The following is a 22,336-nucleotide window of genomic DNA, read 5'->3' as shown; positions in this document are numbered from 1 at the left end:
TCATTTATTATCAAATTTTGGTTTGTTTTTTTTTTGAGACAGGGTTTCTTTGTGTAGCCTCAGCTGTCCTGGAACTAGCTCTGTAGAACAGGCTGGCCTCAAACTTACAGAGATCTCCTTGGGATTAAAGGGGTGTGCCACCATCACCCAAACTCTCTCCTCTCCTCTCCTCTCCTCTCCCTCTCCCTCTCCCCTCCCTCCTCCTCCTCCTCCTCCTCCTCCTCCTCCTCCTCCTCCTCCTCCTCCTCCTCCTCCTCCTCCTCCTCTTCTTCTTCTTCTTCTTCTTCTTCTTCTTCTTCTTCTTCTTCTTCTTCTTCTCCTCTCTCTCTCTGTCTCTCCCTCTCTCCCTCGATTGCTTGCTTTCTGAGACAAGGTCTCATTATATAGACTTGTTTGACCTGAAACTGTGTAGACCAGGCTGGCCTCAAAGTCAGAGAGATCCATCTGCTCTGCCTCCAGAGTGCTGGGATTAAAGACCTGTGCTGCCATGCCTGGCTGTTATCAATTGTTCTAGCAGTTCACATAAACTGCAGTACTTCAATTTTGGGGGTTCTCAATATGAGCAATTGAATTCAAACACTAACAGGTACAGGAAAGAACACCTCATGCCCAATTCTGTTTCATTGGCCATTGATATAACCTCCTCCTTGAGTAAAGACAGAAAGGGACACAAACACAGTCTTAATCTTGAGAAAATTTTATAGAGAAATTAAAAAGAAGTGGCTAGAAATAAAACGACCTTGTTCTTGGAAAGAAACATGGAGAATTCTGGGCACTGATACATGATCGTAATCTCTTTGCATTCCCAGTTGCTGTGTTGTGATATGGGCATGTGTTTACTTGTGGTAATTCGTGATAGGTCACATTTCTCCCAGACTCCTGTCAAATGCCTTATTTTCTGAAATGTCTGTTTTTAAGGAAAGAAAATAAGTTTCTTTGTACACTTCAAAGATAGCACAGGCATGGCAGTAACACAAGAATTGCTGGCTCGTTTACATCTTTACCTTTGCCTTTCAAAGTACCCACAGGGAAGAATGGTTGGTTCTGAAACATGATATGAACATGCAACTGCACACACATGAACACACGTACACATCCATAAAAAGAGGGGAAAAGCCCCCTGATAGTCCTAAAAACCACTGACTTCTCATTCAGGCCCCCAGGGACCTAAAAGCACAGTGTAAGCCTGGTGTGTCTGCCTTCATTTTGCATCTATCTCATTTAATCTGGCTCACTAGCTTTGTCTACTTCTTTCAATATGAATCATTCAAGGAGTGTCTATCAAATTATCACTTATTCCATTGTCCTTTGAGGCCAAGGACACAGAGACAGGACTAAAGGGGGCATCTTAGTGTCAGCTTTTTACCATGTTCTGTTCCAGATGCCTAAAAGGTGCCTAAAGATGTCCAGTTATTATCCTAAACCAGGACTCCCTTGGATTCCATCACCTAGATGATGAAATTTATCCAGTGAGGACTAGAGTGTGAGCAATCATCTCCTGGGGACCACCCTGTTCCCTTGAACAATAAGAAAGCCTACAGACTACCTTTGCTGAACCATAACTGAGACAATGATCTGTGAGTCACACAAACTACTGGCTACACCTTGACTAAGGCTGTATAATTATGCACAACTCTTGCCTCCTTGCCTCAATTTGTCCTCTAATCTATAGCTGATATCAGTACCCTGCGAGGGATTTGGAGTCACCAGACACTGTTCCTCTTTTTGATGTGCACATGAATATCTCTCCTTTCTCTGCTTTTCACGATTTGTCATTTGCTTCTTGAATTGGCAAATTAAGATGGGTGGCCAAGGCCAGCCTGTTAGGGTTGCTGGAGAAAGCGCTTTTATCCTAAAACTCTAGTTACACTTGGGTCTTCCACGACTACAGATTCTTGTAGTAGAATGTGAGGACCTGAGAGCAGTAGCACTGGAAACAAGGCTATGGCCAGATACCACATCCTAAAGAGAACAGAAGGTTCACTGAACTTGAACAAACCATAGCTTTGAGTAACAGGACTGCACTGCACATCTAAAGCTAACTGGCTTATATAAGCATTGAACTGAACAAGGTTTACCGTGGCCCCCTTTGAGGGAAATTAAGAATGACGTTCTAATATGCACACATTTAGACACATGTTCTTGTCTTGCACAATAGCTTCCCTCTCAGTGCCCTGAGCTACTGATTGGTCAGATGGACAAATTTTAAACTGTCCAGTTGTAGCCAGTTTAGATATTAGCTTGGAGAGCCAAAAAGTAAGTTCCCATTTGAAACACACAAGTTCAGATACATAAGGTATTTCACATGTCCTCCTGCTTTTGGTTTTGAGGGAAACTGGTAAGTGACCTTCAAACCCACCCCTCAAAGTTGATAGAGGCAGTAACACCAGCTCACCATGGGCTGCAAAACGGAATGAGCTTTCCTTTTGGATCACTCTTCCTAAAATCCTCCAAAGGACTTCCAGGGGCCAGATTTGACAACATCACCTGAGGCAGATCAGAAGGGTCAGAAGAGTATGTACTGGAGAGTGAGGGGGCAGATGGTAGGAGAAGTAATCAGATAAGGAGATTTACATGTGGACAAAGGAAGCCGCACTCTGAAGAGGAGAATGATGAGAACACAAAGAGCCAGAGAAAACTTGTGATCCCAAAGTCCAAAGGGGCACACTATGTCCTAGAGAACTTGCAACTAGGTTTGATATTCTTGAAATAGCTCCATGACAAGTAATATTTTTGTTAGCTTAGTATTTCCTGCCATTACTTTTTTCTACTATTGGAGAGAATTGTTTACTGTCTTAGAAGACCTTTTATAGTATTTACCTAGTCGTCTCACTTGAGTCCTTTCTTCCCTGAGCCTCATTTTCCACCACCATTTATCACACATTCTCTGTTCTTCCCTTTCAGTTCTTTTAATGAACCATTGTGATTTACCAATTCACTCAGTTTTTATTTCTCAGAGCAGCTCAAGTCTGTATAACACATCACATCTACATCTTCCTTGGATTTGAAGACACTCTAGTTTGTGGTTAGCATTCTACTTCTGGGACCTCCATGTGCTACTAGAAATGTAGTAGAAACTCCAATAAACATCTGAGTGAACTGTACTGTTTAAGGAAAATGTATAACAGTGAAATCCAAAATGGTCTGAGAATGGAGCAATGGCCACCTTTTTAAGGAATTGTTCATCTTGGGGAACTCAGTTTCTAGGAAAGGGCTTGCTGGATATGCAAACATCCTGGAGATGGGCCACAATGAACGTGCAGTGGGACAGTGGGGAGAAATTATGTGCCTTCCCCTTTCCATCTCCAGAAGTTACCTTTGCCTGTTCTGCTTTTGTTACTTTAAATGCTAAAGAAGAGCTCACCTAAATGACAAAAATGTTAATTGCCAAACAATTTGTAGATTTATTGGTACTCCCACCTCCAACTCCTGGTGACTTTCTGATAACATCTGAATGTGCAGCTCTCCTTGTTCTTTTAATCCCCTGCATCAGTTAACACAAAGCATACAAATTGCTGTGGAGGTTAACTTGTAGATAACTAATGTGTTTGTAGCTATTTTCAGAAGGTCAAGGTTGATTACAGTTCTTGCCAGAGGCAGGCAGGGGAATGGGCACAGAGCCTCCTGCCCATCGTTCCACTGTGTAACCCAGGCTTTCCTACCCTTCTTATAACCCAATTCTCCAAGACAGAGCTTTGCTGATATCAGGCTGCCCTCTCCAGCTTCTCAGGATCAATCTTTGAGTAAGCCCAACTTCTCATCATCTACATACTAGACGAGTGGTAAGCAAATGAGGTGGACTTGGGTTTGGAAACAAGAATTGGCAGAACTGGGCTGGGGATGCAGGTTGCTCAGTGGTCAGTGCTAAATGCACATTTAGCCTTCAGTTATGGTCAGTTCAGACTACATGCTATAACTATTAATTTGTTTTGAAACATATTTGCTACCTCCAAAATCCATCATAAAATGTTCTAACTCATGTACTCACTATTTCAACTCCAAATGGAGGTAGAACATGCCAATTAGAAGTAGAGAAAAGTTGTTTATTAGTAACCAAACTGGGTTCTAGTCCCTATATATACTCTGAGCACACAGAGAACAAGCATCTCTGGGCATCAGTTTTTTTTTTTTTTCAATTTTAAAACAGCAGAGACCACTGATGACCATGAATTTTAAAGCAGCCTAGTGATATTTGATTTGAGCAAGCCGGTATAAATAAGAAAACTTCAAATTTTGTTTTCCTCTACTCTTAGAAAAGATGGATTGCAAAGAAGTTGTTCACAAAGGATTTTGTAGTTAAGTTTAGAGACAAATTTATATTGGTATTTTATTGAGTTACTGGAAAGAAGTTCCTTTTACTATGCTCACAGAAAAATAATTAGCTATGTGAGATTAAACCTTAGAAATGCAACCTCAGCCAATCACAACAATAAAGCTAACTACTTCATGAAACCATCATAAGTATACTACATATATATTTATTTATATAGTACATATTTATACTATATATATATATATATATATATATATATATATATATATTACCCACTAACTTCCTCCCACTAAAGAAATAGAGAAATGAGGGTTGTGTTTGTTTTTTTTTTTTTTTAAGGAGGTACTGACTATATTTACTGTAACTGTTGACTTTCTTCAACAGTCTAATTTCCCTTTTTCTCCCCACTGTACTTGGTGTCATGCAAGACTCTACTCATACTGATTAAGGATACTGGAAGAGTGAAGATCAGAGAACTGTGAGTGTGAAACAGTCAATGAGCATAAGCTACTCAGACAGGTAAGGGTGATTTTTTTTTTTTTTTGCTCAGTTTTAGCTTAAAGTTAACCTTTACAAAGGTTTTTTTTTTTTTTAATCTTTGTAAGTATCTAAAAGGACTAAACTATTTGAATTGTGAAATCTGATCATTAAATAAGGTAGTCAGCACAAGAAGTGTTTAAATAGCCATGAGTAACTGCTAGAGTTGTAGAAGTTTTCTCATTTGTCAAATTAGCACAGTGCGTACACAGACATTCTGCTGAGGAGAATGCATACTTGGAGAGATTTCCTTGGAAGCAATTCTGTAAGAGCTCACTTTTATTTGCCTTCTCAAGTTTAATTGCATTTTACATATTTTTGTAACTAATTTTCTAGTAGCTTTTGAATCAAAGGCTGTTACTGAATGGAGCATGAAGAGCATGAATTTGGGAAGCTGAAAATGGGGAGTGAGTTGTTATTTGTTTTATAGAGACTCACCATCACCTAACATCTCAATAATAGTCTTCTGCTCGTCTTTCATTAGGGAATAGTTGCTACTGATATTCATAGAGGAAGCTCTGCTGCTTTCAGCATGGAATGCATTATCTCTATGAGGCAGAGGCTATGAGGCAGAAGCTTTGCATAAAAGAAGCTTCATCTCTTAAAAAAGCTTTGGCCCTTCGGTAAAACCAACATTTCTTTTGAACAGAAGGGGATCTTCCTTCCTTCCTCCCTCCCTCCCTCCCTCCCTCCCTCCCTCCCTCCCTCCCTCCCTCCTTTCTTTCTTTCTTTCTTTCTTTCTTTCTTTTTCCTCTGTATAACCTTGGCTGTCCTGGAACTCACTTTGTAGACCAGGCTGGCCTCGAACTCAGAAATCCGCCTGCCTCTGCCTCCAAGAGTGCTGGGATTAAAGGGTGCACCACCACCGCCCGGCTGAGGATTTTTCTTAATAAATGAACTGGTTCACTTCAATTGTTATTTGCCTAATTTTGAAATCAGCAAGGTTACAGATTAAGGTTCCATAAAGGCACTCTGAAACATATGATGCAATTTCTGAATAAAAATTATAAAGAAATAAAGTGAAGATAGTGGTAGACCTTGATAAAGGGTCTCAGTACTTGAATGCAGACAATTTTTTAAGTATTTAGGTAAGAGATTGGCTTAAAAGTTGTTTCAGAATGATAATGTATTATGAAATGATCCTCATTTTTAAATAAAATCCAATGTAATTTTAAAGCAATTCAAGATGCAGAAAATAATAAGACCAAGATGCTGAAGTGGGGTAGAGAATACAATCCTGAAAGGGCAGAGATCAGAAGATGCTCTGTGGAAAAACCTTTTTATGTTCATCATCAAAAGAGAGAAGATGGTTAACAAAAGATTAAGAAACTCTCCTATAAATCATAAAAGTGTGCAAAATATGGTGCCCCCAAAGCCAATGGTGAAAACAGAGAAATTTTTAATCATATTAAAAATCAATAAATATAATTTATTAAGTTGCTAATTATAACTGCAACTTTGGAAGATAGAAATCAGGATTGTTGTTTGACCAGAACCTAGTAACTTTTTTATGTTATTCTCACCTAAAAAAAGTAAGTAAGGCACAAAAGAAGAGAGTTTTACTGGGATTTCTCACTTATTCACAGGAAAGACTTTATGCTGGGTTGAAAACGTATATCCTCTATATAAACAAATAAACAAATCCTGGAAACCCACAAATATTAGATAACAGAAGAGGACACATTAGGGTACTCTAGCCATCGAGCATACCAAGTATAATGTTGACACATAATGTAATTTCTTGAAGTGTGAGAGTTTAGCAGTATTTGAATGGGAGATTACTGATGACCTTGTAATGACCACGGGTTCTGGAGTTTCTCCTTATTCAGGAACTTGTCTGAGTATTTTGTTCATCTGGAATGGGGTTTACTTCTGGATTTCTGGATATAATCAATGTTGAAATTAAAAACTAGCTTTTACTTAGTAGTTTTAAAAATAAAAGCTTAAATATAAAAACTTTCTAATAAAAACTATTAATTCTTAAGTCACCTTATAAAGTGATGTGTTTTACCGGTCTGTTAATGTGCCCACATTTGTACCACTGCCCTCTTATTGTGCTTCTAGATTTCTAGGAAAAATCTATAATCATTTACATATTGCTTTATAATCTAATAAGTATAAATTTCTCCAACCTATGAATGATAAATCTCAGGCATTTAATTAACTATTTCTACCAAATTTTGTTTTTTAGACGAAGGAATTATCCATCGTTTTAAGTACTGTTGCTTTTACTGTGACAACTAGAAAAGGTAAGAAACAACCTGGATTTTCTCACTCCATCAAAACCAAAAATGCCTGTTGTTGTTAGTTTTAATATTAAGTATATATAATTCCATTCTAGCTCCTGTGACAAAAATCAAGAAAATCTAATATAAATGAATAATAACTCGACATGCATTCAACCATCCGTGATTTCTACCACAGCTTTACCGATCACTTACATCTTTTTGTTTATTATTGGTCTCTTTGGAAACTCACTTGCTCAGTGGGTATTTTTAACAAAAATAGGTAAGAAAACATCAACACATATCTACTTGGCAAATCTTGTGACTGCAAACTTACTTGTGTGCACTGCTATGCCTTTCATGGGTATATATTTCTTGAGGGGTTTTTATTGGAAATATCATTCTGTACAATGCAGACTGGTCAATTTTTTGGGAACTCTATCTATGCATGTAAGTATGTTTGTCAGCCTCTTAATTTTAAGCTGGATTGCCATAAGCCGCTATGCTACCTTAATGAAAAAGGAGTCCAGGCAAGAGGCCACCTCATGCTACGAGAGAATGTTTTATGGTCACGTACTGAAAAGATTTCGCCAGCCCAACTTTGCCAGAACAATGTGTATTTACATATGGGGAGTTGTGCTTGTCGTAATTATTCCAGTTACCCTATACTACTCAGTAGTCGAGGCTACAGAAGAAGGACAGAGCCAGTGCTACAATCGGCAGATGGAACTGGGAGCCAGACCTTCTCAGATTGCGGGTCTCATTGGAACCACATTTATTGGATTCTCCTTTTTAGTAGTAGTAACATCATACTATTCTCTTGTCAGCCATCTGCGAAGAGTAAGGACCTGTACCTCCATTACCGAGAAAGATTTGACCTACAGATCTGTGAAAAGACACCTTTTGATCATCCAGGTCCTCCTAGTAGTTTGCTTTCTTCCATATAGTATTTTTAAACCCATTTTTTATGTTCTGCACCAGAGAGAAGGAGACTGTCAGCAGCTGAATTATTTAATAGAAGCAAAAAATATCCTCACTTGTCTTGCATCAGCCAGAAGTAGTACAGACCCCATTATATTTCTTTTATTAGATAAAACATTCAAGAAGACACTATATGGTCTCCTTACAAAATCTTAATTCACTGCACATTCTAACATATGGTTGGCTTTTAGATAGAAAACACCAAAAAATAGAAAAAAATGCATGTGACTCTTAGTGACATTAATGGGCACCAAGAAAACCTCTATGGGTTTTTAAAAAAAGATATATGCACAAAATTGGACTTACAGTTCTACTTATATTGAAAGACCAGATGGCAGAGACTTTCAGAGACAAGTCAAGCATACCAAAGGGATTCTACTGTGTGTGAAGTCAGACTTTTTGCTTTGTTTTGTTTTCAGTCAGTTGTGGATATTCTGTTCAAAACACAATATTTTATGACTATAGGATGAAGAACCAAAAAGGTTTATGGGTTTGCCTGCTTTCTAACCTAATGCAAGTACACAACTATGGTCAGATTTTATATTGTTGGTAACTTGAAAAAATCATTTAAAAATGTAAGTACTGGAAAAGTCAAGCAGTAAGAAATGTTTTTATTTAAATCTCATGTAACTGCATGAATAATGCAGTGTGAAGTCAATTTGGTATTATTTGGCTCATTTTACTGGAAAAGGCAATATTCAATGATTCTAATAGTTAATATATAGATTTTACTTACACACATTTGGATTACACTTGTCAAAATAAAAAAAATATAAAATTATATGTCCATCTATATGCTATTTTTATATATTTCCAATATAAATAATGGTGCTATCAATGATAGTACCTGCCAAATATTTAATTATTTTTTGTAAACTAAACAAATGAAGTATAAAGAATTGTAATCATGTTGGATAAAAGGCTGGCCTCTGGATTCAAACTCTCTGGGTACTATACTGGCTCCATCTCTTATTTAGATGGAGACTTTTGGGCAAACTACTTACTCTCTTTACATAATAGTTTCTTTAATTGTGGAACAGAAAATATGACCTGATTCATATCACTATTATTAAATCAGATACTGTTCCTATTGTGAGCTACTAGCTAGTCAGCACTTGCTATGTGTTAGGCCCTCTGTGTATATGTCTCATGATTACAATTTTAATCATCACAACCACAAAGCATGTTAATGTACTTACTGATGAAAAAACCCAGATATGAAGTTAAGTGGTTAGCCCAATTCCTCCTGTATTTAAGTATATTTAAGAAGCAATCATTTCTTAGTGATAATTTCTTTCATGTAATCTTGCCAGTAAGGAAAAGAGTGATTATATTCTGTATTGTATACATTATGATTAAAAAATAAAAAAAAAGTGTTCTTCAAATGATCATAAGCTGCATCTTTCTTTTCTACTTCCATGGCACTTGCATTCTCTTCGGGAATGGAACCAAATGAAACAGCTGAGTAAAATCAACCATTGAGCACACCTCGGCACGTTGTTAGGAGCTGCTCAAAGGCTCACTTTCCTCTCTTCCACATGGTGATCACTTTGGTATTCAAAGAGAGGTTTACATTAAGTTCATGTGAGTCTACAGTCTCATAGCAGGTTTGGCTCCTGAACAAGAACTGTAGAAGCAATTCATAGAACAGATTCTCTAAGAGCCATGTGCTCAAAATTAGTAGACATTTTATGTAGATCTCATCAAAATCCAATACTGAAACATACCTAGTAAATACTTGTTCTTTTTAACTCATTCCTTAACTGAGAGATTAAAATATCCAAAGTTGGAACACATTCTGCCTTCAGATACTTACAGTGTATATCTATTCTTCTGTGTATGTGTTTGCAAGCATACATGCGTACATGCGTGGGCTCATGTGTTGGAACATGCGCTTGGGTTTAGAGACTAGAAGTTAACTTTAGTTCTTATCTTCAGGAGTCATCCATGTTGATTTTGACAGAAAGAGTCTCTCCCTGGGACATGGGGCTCACAGATTGTACAAGTAAGGCTGGCCGGCCAGTAAGTGCTGGTCTCCCCAGCACTGTGACTACAAGTACATGTCACCAAGCCTACCTTTTTACTTGGGTGCTGGGAATTGAACTCAAGTACTTCTCTCCAGTCTGTACCTATCTCCCCAGTCTGAGTACCCATTCTTTCATAGGACCAATTAAGTTTTTGGCTCAGTAACATGCAGAGACAAAGGATAACTCGAAATTCCCGGTGACCTGTACAGGCTGAAAACTGAGATGTTTAATATAGTGATTTTGCAAACCTGCAAAGCACAGAATAACTCCATATAACTTCAGTAGGAGACTGTCTGAAATGCCCAGAGTTCTCCAAAGTTACAACAACTTATCCTTATATGAGTGTCTAGTCCCGGGGCTGGAGAGATGGCTCAGTGGTTAAGAGCACTGACTGCTCTTCCAGAGGTCCTGAGTTCAAATCCCAGCAACCATCTGGTGACTCACAACCATCTGGAATGGGATCTGATGAACTCTTCTGGTGTGTCTGAAGACAGCAACAGTGTACTCATATGTAATAAATAAATCTTAAAAAAAAAGTTTTAAGCCCCAAACTGATTAGACTAAGAGGAAGTGAAATGATCAGAGCTTTTATGGAAATTGTATCATATTAACTCACTGCACTGAGTTTAAAATATATGTAAACTTTTAAAAAATGTTATTTTAAAAATCACTTTACAGGGCTGGAGAAATGGCTCATCTGTTACTGCTGCTCTTCAGAGGACCTGGGTTTGATTCCCAACATTCATACTGTGGTTTATAACTGTCTGTAATGTTAGTTCCAGAAAATCTAATGCCCTCCAAGGACACAGACATACATGTAAGCAAAATACCCATACACATAAAATAATAAAATAATTTAAAAACATCCCCTTTAAGGCCAGGTGTGGTGGTGAACGCCTTTAATCCCAGCACCTGGGACGAAGAGTCAGGCAGATCTTTGAGTTTCAGGCCAGCTAGGGCTACATGATGAGATCTTATCTATGTGAACAGCAGTTGAGAACTTTGAAGGCCAAAGTGGAGAAGGGTACCATGTGAACAGCATTTGAGATCTTATCTTTTTGTTGTTGTTGCTGTTGGTTTTCTGTTTTTTTTTTTTAAATTGCTTTATAGTTCTATTTACTATGTTAAAGATAAATAATATTGCCAAACTAGAATTACTAATATTTAAAAGGTGATATGCAAAGAGGTATGCAGTTTCTCTTCAGATTGCTCATTCTGGCAGGAAATGAAAGCTATATTAAATTATACATTGAGCTTATTTAATATATTTGTCTTTGTATGATTTCTATAAATCATGTTGCATTTTTCAAAGTATTAAAGAGTTGGTTATTTGATATTATAGAAAAATATGAATGGATACAGAAAATGTGGTACATTCACACAATGGAGTACTACTCAGCTATTAAAAAGAATGAATTTATGAAATTCCTAGGCAAATGGATGGACCTGGAAGGCATCATCCTGAGTGAGGTAACACAATCACAAAGGAACTCACACAATATGTACTCACTGATAAGTGGATATTAGCCCAAAACTTAGGATACCCAAGATATAAGATACAGTTTGCTAAACACATGAAACTCAAGAAGAATGAAGACTGAAGTGTGGACACTATGCCCCTCCTTAGAATTGGGAACAAAACACCCATGGAAGGAGTTACAGAGACAAAGTTTGGAGCTGTGACGAAAGGATGGACCATCTAGAGACTGCCATATCCAGAGATCCATCCCATGATCAGGATCCAAACGCTGACACCATTGCATTCACTAGCAAGATTTTGCTGAAAGGACCCAGATATAGCTGTCTCTTGTGAGACTATGCCGGGGCCTGGCAAACACAGAAGTGGATGCTCACAGTCAGCTAGTGAATGGAACACAGGGCCCCCAATGGAGGAGCTGGAGAAAGTACCCAAGGAGCTGAAGGGATCCGCAACCCTATGGGTGGAACAACATTATGAACTAACCAGTACCCCGGAGCTCTTGACTCTAGCTGCATATGTATCAAAAGATGGCCTAGTCGGCCATCACTGGAAAGAGAGGCCCATTGGACATGCAAACTTTATATGCCCCAGTACAGGGGAACGCCAGGGCCAAAAAAATGGGAATGGGTGGGTAGGGAAGTAGGGGGGAGGGTATGGGGGACTTTTGGGATAGCATTGGAAATGTAATTGAGGAAAAGATGTAATAAAAAAAATATATAAAAAAAAGAGAAAGAGACTGAACAAATGCCGCTCATCTCACTAAAATTCTTTAATGTTTAGTTGTTTTGCACAAAACTAATATGTAAATTATTTTTAAATAAAAAACATCTTAAAATCCAAAAAAAAAAGAGTATTTCAGTAGTGTGGTCTAAAGCTGGGGATTGCCATCTGGTACCCCCTACCCCCTTTGATATCATTTCAAAAGTTAAAAGTTAAATAGAAGCTAGAGACAGAAACATTTTATAACTGATGGAAAACCTGTCTGGTTATATGACACATGCTCCCCTGGGCTCAGGTGAGGAGTATTGGAAGGAACTATTTCCAATAAGCAAAAGAAATATCCATCCTTTAAAAATTTGTGAGAAATTTTTTAGAGTTCAATGATTAAGAGCCTATAATCACATAAAATGTGGGTAAGATGCTCAAGGACCTTAAGAGTCATTCTCAAGTACTAATTATCAGTGAGCTGTTTATAATAAAGACGGAAAGGAATGGGTCTGGATGGGAGGGGAGATGGGGAAGAACTGGGAGTATGGGGAAGAAAAACCATAATCAGAATATATTGTGATGAAAAATATTTTCAATTAAAAAAGAATTAAATGTGAGTTGTTTTTGATGAGAAGTAATTCTTTAAAACTATAACACAGGGACTTTTGGAATTGTGGTAGTTGGTATAAAAGAAATGCCAGTGAGGGAGCACAAGAGGAAGGAACATTACATGAAATCCACACTGCTGTGGCCACCATTGTTTACTGTAACTGTGGAGAATGCACATTTATAAGAAAGTCAGGCACTTAGCAGGTGAAAGGAGAACTGAGACCAGAAAGGGTCCAAAGAGCAGTCAGGCGTGCTAACAAAGGCTGCAAAGGAAACCATTGAGGAAGCACACCCAGAAACCTTGAGGTAGGAGGCCTTAGATGGAGTGTAGCACCTGAGGCTAGCAGTTTTGAGAACTAAACACTGAGCTCTCAAACCTCCTGGGCCAGGCCCCACTCAGAATGGAGTGTAATTGTGTTTGGTCAGCAGTCTGTACGCCAAACTGCTTTACTTTGTCTTCAATTACTAAAGTTGTACCAGAGTGAGAGAGAAACAGAGGGCTGAAGTGTGCTGTGTCTCTGCAAACCCAGGTGATGCTTTGGGGTTCAGGGGAGCTGAGAGTCAAGAGTCAGCCAAGGAGCTAGAAGCTGCACTGACCTTGGCATCACTTTATCATAATGGAAGTTTCCCCAACTTTTTACAAGATAAAGAAAGGGAAGAAGATAGATGAAAAAAAGAGAATATACATACGTCAATTAATGTCTACAAGGAGGTAAACCACAATATAATATTACAACAATGGGTGTTACCTGAGGGCAGTTTTATGCCTCAGGAGACATTTTTGGTTGCCACAAGTTGGAGGGTTGGAGATATTATACTGGCATTTACTGGGCAAAGGCCAGGGTACTGTTTAGGCATATTAAAACATCTTAGACAGCTTCCCAAAACCAAGTGTCAAACCCCAATCTCAATAGTAGACTGCTGTGAGATCCTACATCATCATGACATGGCTCCCTAAACTGCAAAGACTCACCATTTTAAAAAGTGCAATTTCTTGAGAAATCGCTTCTTCAATGCCAGCAGCTTCCACTGTGGCTTCGTGGTACTATGTACTCAAATCTAACCAAAACACCTCGTTCAACTTCATTATTATTATTTCAAAAGGAAACAGATACCAAGCAGAAGAAAAATGTAATTAATCAATATAAAATCTGCTTTTAGATAATCTGGTAAGGCAGGAAAGGGGAAGGAGAGAAGAAAGGAAGAGGGAAGGGAAAGAGAGGGGGAGAGATAGAGAGAATACAAACATAATTGTTAGCTAGATGAGACAAATTAAACTGAAATTTCCCTCATGAAAGAGTAGTATTGTCATGGCTTTCTATTTTCTTAACTAATTAAAAAGAAGTAAACAAAGATTAACATAACAAAACAAGTGAAATGTTAAATAATTAGTCATGTGAACTATATTGGTATTATATGTGAGGGGTGAAGTTGGGGGATTTCTGGATTATATATGGATGTCCTGAGACCTAACAGCTATGAAGGTTTTACAATGACTGGCAAGCAGGATTACCCACTAGAATAAACACCGGAATCCCACTAAATTTAGGTAAGTTACTAAAGTCCTATTAAGAAATTCTGTTGCCACAACCTTCTAAATACAGCTACAATCTAACTGCTCTTTTCTTTTCCTTTCTCCTCTCCTCTCCCTCTTCCTCTCCACCCTCTCCCAGTCTCTCTCCCCCTCCCTCCCCCCCCTCTCTGAGACAGGGTTTCTCTGTTTAGTCCTGGCTATCCTGGAACTCACTGTAGACCAGGCTGATCTTGGACTTAAGAGATCCACCTGCCTCTGCCTCCCAAGTGCCTCTCTCAGTTTCTAAACTGCCAGTTTACTTCTTTTTGCACATTGACTTCTAGCTGTCTCCCTGTCAGCTCTACTAGGGCTGTGATTGTTTTGTTCACTTGTGTAGCTCCAGATCCTAGGACGGTTTCTACCACATAGTAGGCACTTGAAAAATATCTTTTGGATGAATATTTTAGAGAAATATACCCAATTCAACAATGCCAATTAAATAAATGGAACATTGAATTCAATCATGCAAAACGCCCATATTTCAGGTACCTTCAACATAATGGTACCTGAAATGGTATAAAGGCTATCAACATTAATGTAAGCCCTCTGTTGAGTCTCACTGACAGCTGGAATATGGTGCTTTTGCCTAGTGCTTTCTTGATTTGCAGTCTGAGAATTACTTCTCTATTTCTTTCTTCAGCAGGTTTCTAAGTGCTTCCTAAAAATTACATGGTATGTCCTTCGGAAAAAGAAACTAATTTAACATAACCCAAAATAAAACTACTTTTAGGTCCTTGCACACACTGTTTCTTCTATGTGAAATGCCTTCCTGTCCTCATACAACTACCCCCTCATTCAAGATTTCCTGCAGGAAACCCTCGGATTCTGTCTTTTACTGATACTTACCACCACTCTCTATAACAATTTGTTTGTCTGTCTATAAAGATCACACCCAACAACTTATTTTACCCTTGTATACTTGTAGCACTTTAAAAAAAAAGTTGCAGCTGACCAGACATGGTAGGGTGGGAGTCACATTTCTGTAATATCAGCACTTGGGTTGGTAGAGTTAGGAGGTCAACCTTGGCTATACAGAAAGTTCAAGACCAGCTGGGACAAACATCACACCCTGTCTTAGAAAACAAAAACGAATCCCCCAAGTCAAACCAAAAACCAAGAAAAACAAACAAACAAAAAAGATCCCGCAAAAGACAGCTCTGTTTCTTTCACTGGAACTCAGACTAATTCCACTTTTAAAATCTGATACAACCAATCAAATGCAAAAGGTCCAACATGAAACGAGAACTGAGACCTAGGCACCTACGCATCTGCTAACTTCCATTTCTGTGAAGACCTGAGCCACTGTACTTTTGGACATGGGGCCACATAAAAAGAGTGGGGGAGGTGTCAATTATGACAGAGGGAAAAAGCTTAGCAGCTCTCTAGTTTCTGTTACTTGAGCTGGTGCACAGCTGGCCCCATGATCCTGGCCAACAGTCTGGGTGACAGAGGTGAGCAGTTCTTCCCTGGCTCTAACTAAACTGTACAATAGGGAGCAAATGATGCCAGCTGTTGTTTAAAGTCACTTAGTGTTGACAAATGGTCAGACTCCAACAGTATGTGATAAAAATGTTACTTAGTCTCTTTCCTGATAGATACTTTTAGAGCTCACACTCTGGGTGAAGTAGGGAATCAAATATTTGTAGACTATATAAACAGATGCTAAAGTAGAAGATGAAGCCAAATATAACTACTTTTGTATATTATTTAATTGGGCTTGCCATTATATCAAATACCATGGCCAATCAAAATCTAAATATATTACTATAATTAATTATTATATATAATCATATTTTGTTCTATAATATTGACAAAATTTTTGTGAAGAGCAGAATTCACACAAAATAAAACTGCTGAGCAAACAGTTTTATACACAATTGCATTACATAAACTAGTGATCTATTTTACAAATTTTAAGCTTTCAGATTATCATTTTTTCCTGGATGTATTTTATAGAATATTTGTCCTATATGTATATATGGAGAAAATTTTACTCCATATATATTCACTTATATTCATTCAATGCAAAGAACCATACATTTTAACACTCTATTGATTCTTTTCCCTCTATTCCCTCTTATGATGGTTCAAGTAAGACCACCCTCCCTCCTAGAAACACACCCTGCTGCTCATATGCTTGAATGCTTGGTCACCAGCTGGTCAACTATTTGGGAAGGATTAGGAAGTGTGGCCTTGTTGGAGGAAGCATGTCACTGGGGGTGGACTTTGAGGTTTCAAAAGCCCATGCCTGTCCCAGTTTCTCTTTCTCTGCCTGCTGCCTAAGAATCAGGATGCAAAGCTCTCAGCTACTGCAAAAACTCTCAGAATCTGACTGTTTCCAACTATGATACTCATGACTAATCTTTTGAAACTGTAAACAAGTCTTCAATTAAGTGCTTTCTCTTATGAGTTAGTTACTCATAGTGTTTCACCAGAGCAATAGAATATTAAGACAGCTTTGTACAATTTTTACTCTCTATGCATAACTAAAGATTTTTAAAAATAAAAGTATTATGTATCTATTGGGTTGTTTAGTGTCAAGTTTTTATGAGAGTACCAACATCAGACCTGCATTTGAAAAGAATGAACAATAAGATATTGTACAACTAATTTGCAGTAATGGAAATTTTTGTTCATTTTACAATGATTTTCATTTGCAATTATTACAATTAATTAGACAGTTTTGGAAATGCTCATGAAAGTTCTCAGCTTTTAGCTACAATAATTTCTACTACTAACCTCTACCTAATTTCCTTAACAATTTAAAATATACCAAAGAGTAAGGCCTTTAAAAATATGCCTAGAAGGAAGAAATACCACCTCTGCATGCTGAAGGTTTGATAGACCAGGGCTAACACAGCTAACTATGAAAACATCCCAGGAATACAGACTTCAGAGACTCTCTGGTAGTTAAACACCTTGGAAGGTGCTAGGTCTGAGTGGGAAAGCCCACCGGGCTCCTGCATGGCCTGCTTCTGTATTTTTTCACAACAATGAACAGGGACTGAGAATTCTCACTAATTCAATAAAAGGATGGAAAAGGAAGAACAATCTCACTGATATTCTAAGAGTACAAAGTGGATTGTATTTGAAATCATGATTCCCTGCTATATTTAAAAAATAGCTGCATGACAGCACCAAGGAGAAGGAGGAGGGGTGGGCTTGGGCAGCAGCAGGAGTGGAGAGGGATGAGTAGTGGGATGCTCTCATGAATTTATGAAATTCTTAGGCAAATGGATGGATCTGGAGGATATCATCCTGAGTGAAGTAACCCAATCACAAAAGAACACACATGATATGCACTCACTGATAAGTGGATATTAGCCCAGAAGCTCAGAATACCCAACATACAACTCACAAACCATATGAAACTCAAGAAGAAGGAAGAGTAAAGTGTGGATACTTCAATCCTTCTTAGAGGGAGATCAAAATACCCATGAAAGGAGTCACAGAGACAAACTGTAGAGCAGAGACTGAAGCAAGGAACATCCAGAGACTGCCCCACCTGGGGATCCATCCCATATACAGTCACCAAACCCAGACACTGTTGTGGATGCCAACAAGTGCTTGCTGATAGCACTTCCTTTATCACTCACTTCTTCCTTGGGCTCAAGTCCCTAATGCCACAGACCCAGAGCTTTCAGTCCTGACTCACAGACTACCCTTGACTGTGGTGTTCCAAGTATACCAGCCTTTTTACTGCTGGCATTAAAAGACTCTTGAGGATAAAGAGTACATCTTCTCCAAAGAGGACATAATAAGCTTTCATGAGGGATCTGCCATTACAAGAAAATCTTGCTCCTGAGGTACCATATGTTTACTGAGCAGACTCGATGAAACCATCCTCAGAAATGCAAGTTGAAAATGACATCAGAAAGAGTTTGCTATCATTTTAATAGTAGGCCAAATGAGAACTCTTATTATTGCCAATTTCTTCCACAACTAGTTGAACAGAAAAGGGAAGGTAGTGATGACACCAGCATTGTGATTAATGGAAAAATCTTTGAAGGTTACAGAATTCTTCTGGCTATAGGAATTCCTCTATTTAAGACTTTACAATGCATTTCAAACAAAGAAAGACCTAACCAGAACAATACTATCTATTTTGATATCATTGTAGTTCATGGGTGGTTTAGTTACCTTCAATTCTCATTTACAGAATTCTTCTGGCTATAGGAATTCCTCTATTTAAGACTTTACAATGCATTTCAAACAAAGAAAGACCTAACCAGAACAATACTATCTATTTTGATATCATTGTAGTTCATGGGTGGTTTAGTTACCTTCAATTCTCATACTCTAACAACTTAGTGCTCAGAGAATAAGGTGCATACTGGAGGGCAATTAGAGTGCTATGAACACCATAGGGTCAAAGCTTTACAGCAAAACATTAAAAATAACTGTTAAGGACTGTGCTGCAAACCACCACAGGCTTGGATTACATAGAGTCTGTGCATATGCAGACAGTTATTAAAATAAACTATATTTTATTTCTGGGATATAAGGTAACTAGTTGAATCCTATCAAAATATAGCAGTTGTCCTTTATGCAGTTTACATCCATGTGTCACTTTAACATGAAATGTTAAAATGGCATCCACTTGTCAAAGTACAGTGACAGTTAACTGAATCCCCCATTTATCCAACTATTCAGGCTAGTTTGTACTACTAGAGTTTTGATTCTATTTTCATTTAAAAATATTCTTATTTTAATAATGACTTTTAGTGAGAGGATTTTTTTTTAACCCTACTGGTTCTATTTTCTTTAATTTGATTCATAACCTACACTAAGTTTCTTCTAGTCTTAGGCATCATTTTTAATTATTTTATGCTGATAGGTATGCGTGTAAGAAGTTGGAAGGTAACTTACTGGAATGAACTGGCTTCTTTCATAATTCCTATCTTTTGTGACACTGTGTTTTACTACTTAGCAAATAGCAATGGTGCTGTAAAGTAGTGGTAAGTCGGCAAAGACCATGAAAATGATTCTGATTCCAAAGCAACTTTCTCACTTGGCTGATAAATGCTTTTGATTAGGGGTGTCTGTTACTTTGGCACTATTCTCATCTCTTATTTCTTTCAGTTTACAATCCTTCAGCTTTACTTGAAAGACAGAAATCTAGTCGCAGAAAAGTTATAGAAAAATAAGTGATAAATGTAAGTATTTGGTTAATTTTTTAAAAAATAGTTTTGTTTCCCTTTTTTACTGGCTTTGTGATTCTTTTTCTCTGATGGCAAAAGAGGAAAAACATTAGTTTGCACACATCTTTTAGGGAAAAATAAGGAAACTGAAATCACAGTGTTCCTGTTAAAAATTAGTACAATGACTCAATATAAAGCAGATAAATTATTTTTTATTTTCAAATAAAGTTTAAGATGCTCTCAAATTCCTGGTTGTTGTTGTTGTTGTTATCATCTAGTTTCCCTTCAGAAACATTAAAGCTAGTGAGAAAAAATACTTACCTTCACGTCCCTGTGAATTATGTTATTATCATGACAATAGCGCAGAGCTTCCAGTATCTGTCTCATGTAGTGGCTGTAAAATATAAGAGAAATTTAAAACTATAAAGAACTTCCATTGTCAAAAATTAATACACAGCTTCTCTGGCTTTATAACTCCCATCTTTCTATTAGCTAGCCACAAATAGCTTTCATTTGAGTAGATAAGTCAGTGAGACTTAATAACAATATTGCCAAACTTATATATATGCTTCTTTAAGAAACAGAATATTCTTCTGAACCAAGTCAAAAAAGAATTCCACATAATTTAATAAACAGCATTGCTATACACACTAAAGGAGCAAGCCTAAAATATTAAGAAAACAACAAAAAAAAAAAACAAACAAAAACCTTGGCTACCTCTATTTAGCGAAACTAGATTTCTATGAAAGAAACCGCTTGGAGCTATTGGGATGATTCTGACCAAAGGAGTTGTAGCCTTTTGTCTGCCACTCAAACCAGCTTTCTGCTTGGTTTCCATTTGACCATGAGAAGAACCTACAGAACATAATCAAATGTAGTTTCTTTTTGCAACATAATCAGGCTTTATTTGAGGGCACTCTTGAACAAAGCAAAGTTATTGCTTGACAGCTGGGGACTGCAGAGGTTTCCACTGGGTACAAGAAAAGAACAAAGAAGGAATTAATGTTTTTTAAAAGTTCGGACAGGGTCAACAGGAATATAAATGTTCTTCTGTTATTATGGGTTTATATCTGGATGAACACATCTGAAGCCATAGTTTCAGCTTCAACAGGAATATGGTGAAAGTGCATCAAACACACCCCTAACCTGTTACGGAATAGGAGAGCCTAAGCTTAGTTTGCATTTTGCTTTAGGCATTCTCTCTTTTTTTTCATAATAATTTAATAAACAGGGGACAGGGAAATAAGAAAACAGGATGATATTTTGTTTTCAATGCCTCATTCATTATGCCCCAAACCTCAGGAATACTACTTAGCTCCCTTTTACAGGAACAGAGAACATGCGAGGATTCCATTTTCCCTTCGCACCTCTGAACAATGGGTTCTGAGGACTTCATTTAGCAGCTGTGCTTTAGGCATTCTCAAAACACTAACATTAGCTACATCATAGTGTGTACACATTAATACCCCAGCAAAACTTGGAAGTGTAGTGTCTACTGACTGCACATCTTTTTAATACCATCATAAAGTATAAAACTTGTAAGTCAAACTAAGGCAAGACGTGGATGTCCTCTCTTTTCATCTCAAGCAGCCATAGTACAGAAATGCTCTATTTCAACATTTTATTGAACGTGGTTGTACTTTCAGACAGTATATTTCTTACACTAATTTAAACTTACAGTTTAAAATAGAGTACTCATAGAAGACCTTACCAATGTATTTATAACTTTAGACAAATTAACTGAAAGATTTCTATCAAGGTTCCTCTTTGGTGCACTACTGTCTAACATGCTCATACAAATATCCATCCAGTCAAGATATAGATTATTTTATGTATTATGATAGATTACAAGTTTCCCTTAAAAATAAGAGGTAGAGGAGAATATCCTCCAAACTTAAAGCAAAGCAACCCTTTTTTTCTATATAGATCATCTCCTCATACCTGGGCCCTAAGCAGTTCTTAGTGTGATGATCCATTGAGAATGGACATGTAAGGGCTTTGTTTGTGCCAGTGTAGACTATAATTAAGTTTTGTTTAAATCAGGGTAGATTTAACTTAGCATTGGGGACTTTTGGTCATTCAAAGTAGATCTTGGAGGAACTGTGATCACCTGAAATGGCTAATAACAAGTATCATGATGGTTTGAAACCTGTAGTGAAGTCACCATTATTATAACATTATTATTAAGCTCAGTCAAAGTCTCAAATGTCAATCCAGATGTCAAAAAGGAAGGTTTAAATTAAGCAAAGTGGACATGTACCTACATAACAGACTATTTTAGATACATAGCTAGCCACCTAAATTATCTTCAGCGAAAAGAAAATTCCCATTTTCTAGTCTTAAAAATCCAAAGAAAACTCAGTGGCTGGGCATTTTAAAGTGTAAATATCATTGTATTTCATTATTTGGCTGAATGAAGCTCGGTGACAGAAGATTTGTTTAATAAGCAAAAAGCTGTAGATTTAATTCTCAGTCACTAGAAAATGGGGTACTTTATTATTTGATTCAAATATGCAAACACAGCAGAATCTTATGTCATATAAGTCATTTCATGAATAATCACAGTTAATTTTTTCAGAGAGCCTCAGAAATGTATATATTTACTTCCATCCATCCCATAAACAACCAAACTCAAACACTATTGCAGATGCCAACAAGAGATTGCTGAAAGGACCCTGATATAGCTGTCTCCTGTGAGGCTCTGCCAGTGCCTGACAAATACAGAAGTGGATGCTCACAGTCATCTATTAGATGGAACACAGGGCACCCAATGAAGGAGCTA

General features: G+C 37.6%; 2 protein-coding genes across 16 annotated transcripts in view; one reads left to right on the top strand and one right to left on the bottom strand.

Moving 5' to 3' along the window:
• Cask (calcium/calmodulin dependent serine protein kinase) overlaps positions 1-22,336 on the bottom strand; it is a 328,516-nt gene that overhangs the window by 139,393 nt on the left and 166,787 nt on the right. For all 15 annotated transcript variants that reach the window (XM_085838264.1, XM_085838256.1, XM_085838257.1 and 12 more), the window contains exon 5: positions 19,876-19,948. In XM_085838264.1, coding sequence (XP_085694390.1) covers positions 19,876-19,948 — 73 coding nt within the window. The remainder of the gene's footprint in view (positions 1-19,875; positions 19,949-22,336) is intronic.
• Gpr82 (G protein-coupled receptor 82) lies at positions 7,052-8,172 on the top strand. Its single transcript, XM_085837788.1, has one exon. It carries the CDS (start codon positions 7,186-7,188, stop codon positions 8,170-8,172), a length of 987 nt encoding a protein of 328 aa, XP_085693914.1. The 5' UTR covers positions 7,052-7,185.

This window comes from Mus caroli, unplaced genomic scaffold, assembly GCF_978045245.1.
Source record: "Mus caroli unplaced genomic scaffold, Mus_caroli_1 scaffold_5, whole genome shotgun sequence".
Taxonomy (NCBI): domain Eukaryota; kingdom Metazoa; phylum Chordata; class Mammalia; order Rodentia; family Muridae; genus Mus; species Mus caroli.
Note: the sequence above shows the minus strand (reverse complement) of the source record. Positions and strands in the feature narration are given on the sequence as shown.

What these genes read in the sequence shown, in the direction of transcription:
- Gpr82 (XM_085837788.1), top strand. Translation starts at nt 7,186, where the DNA reads ATGAATAATAACTCGACATGCATTCAACCATCCGTGATTTCTACCACA.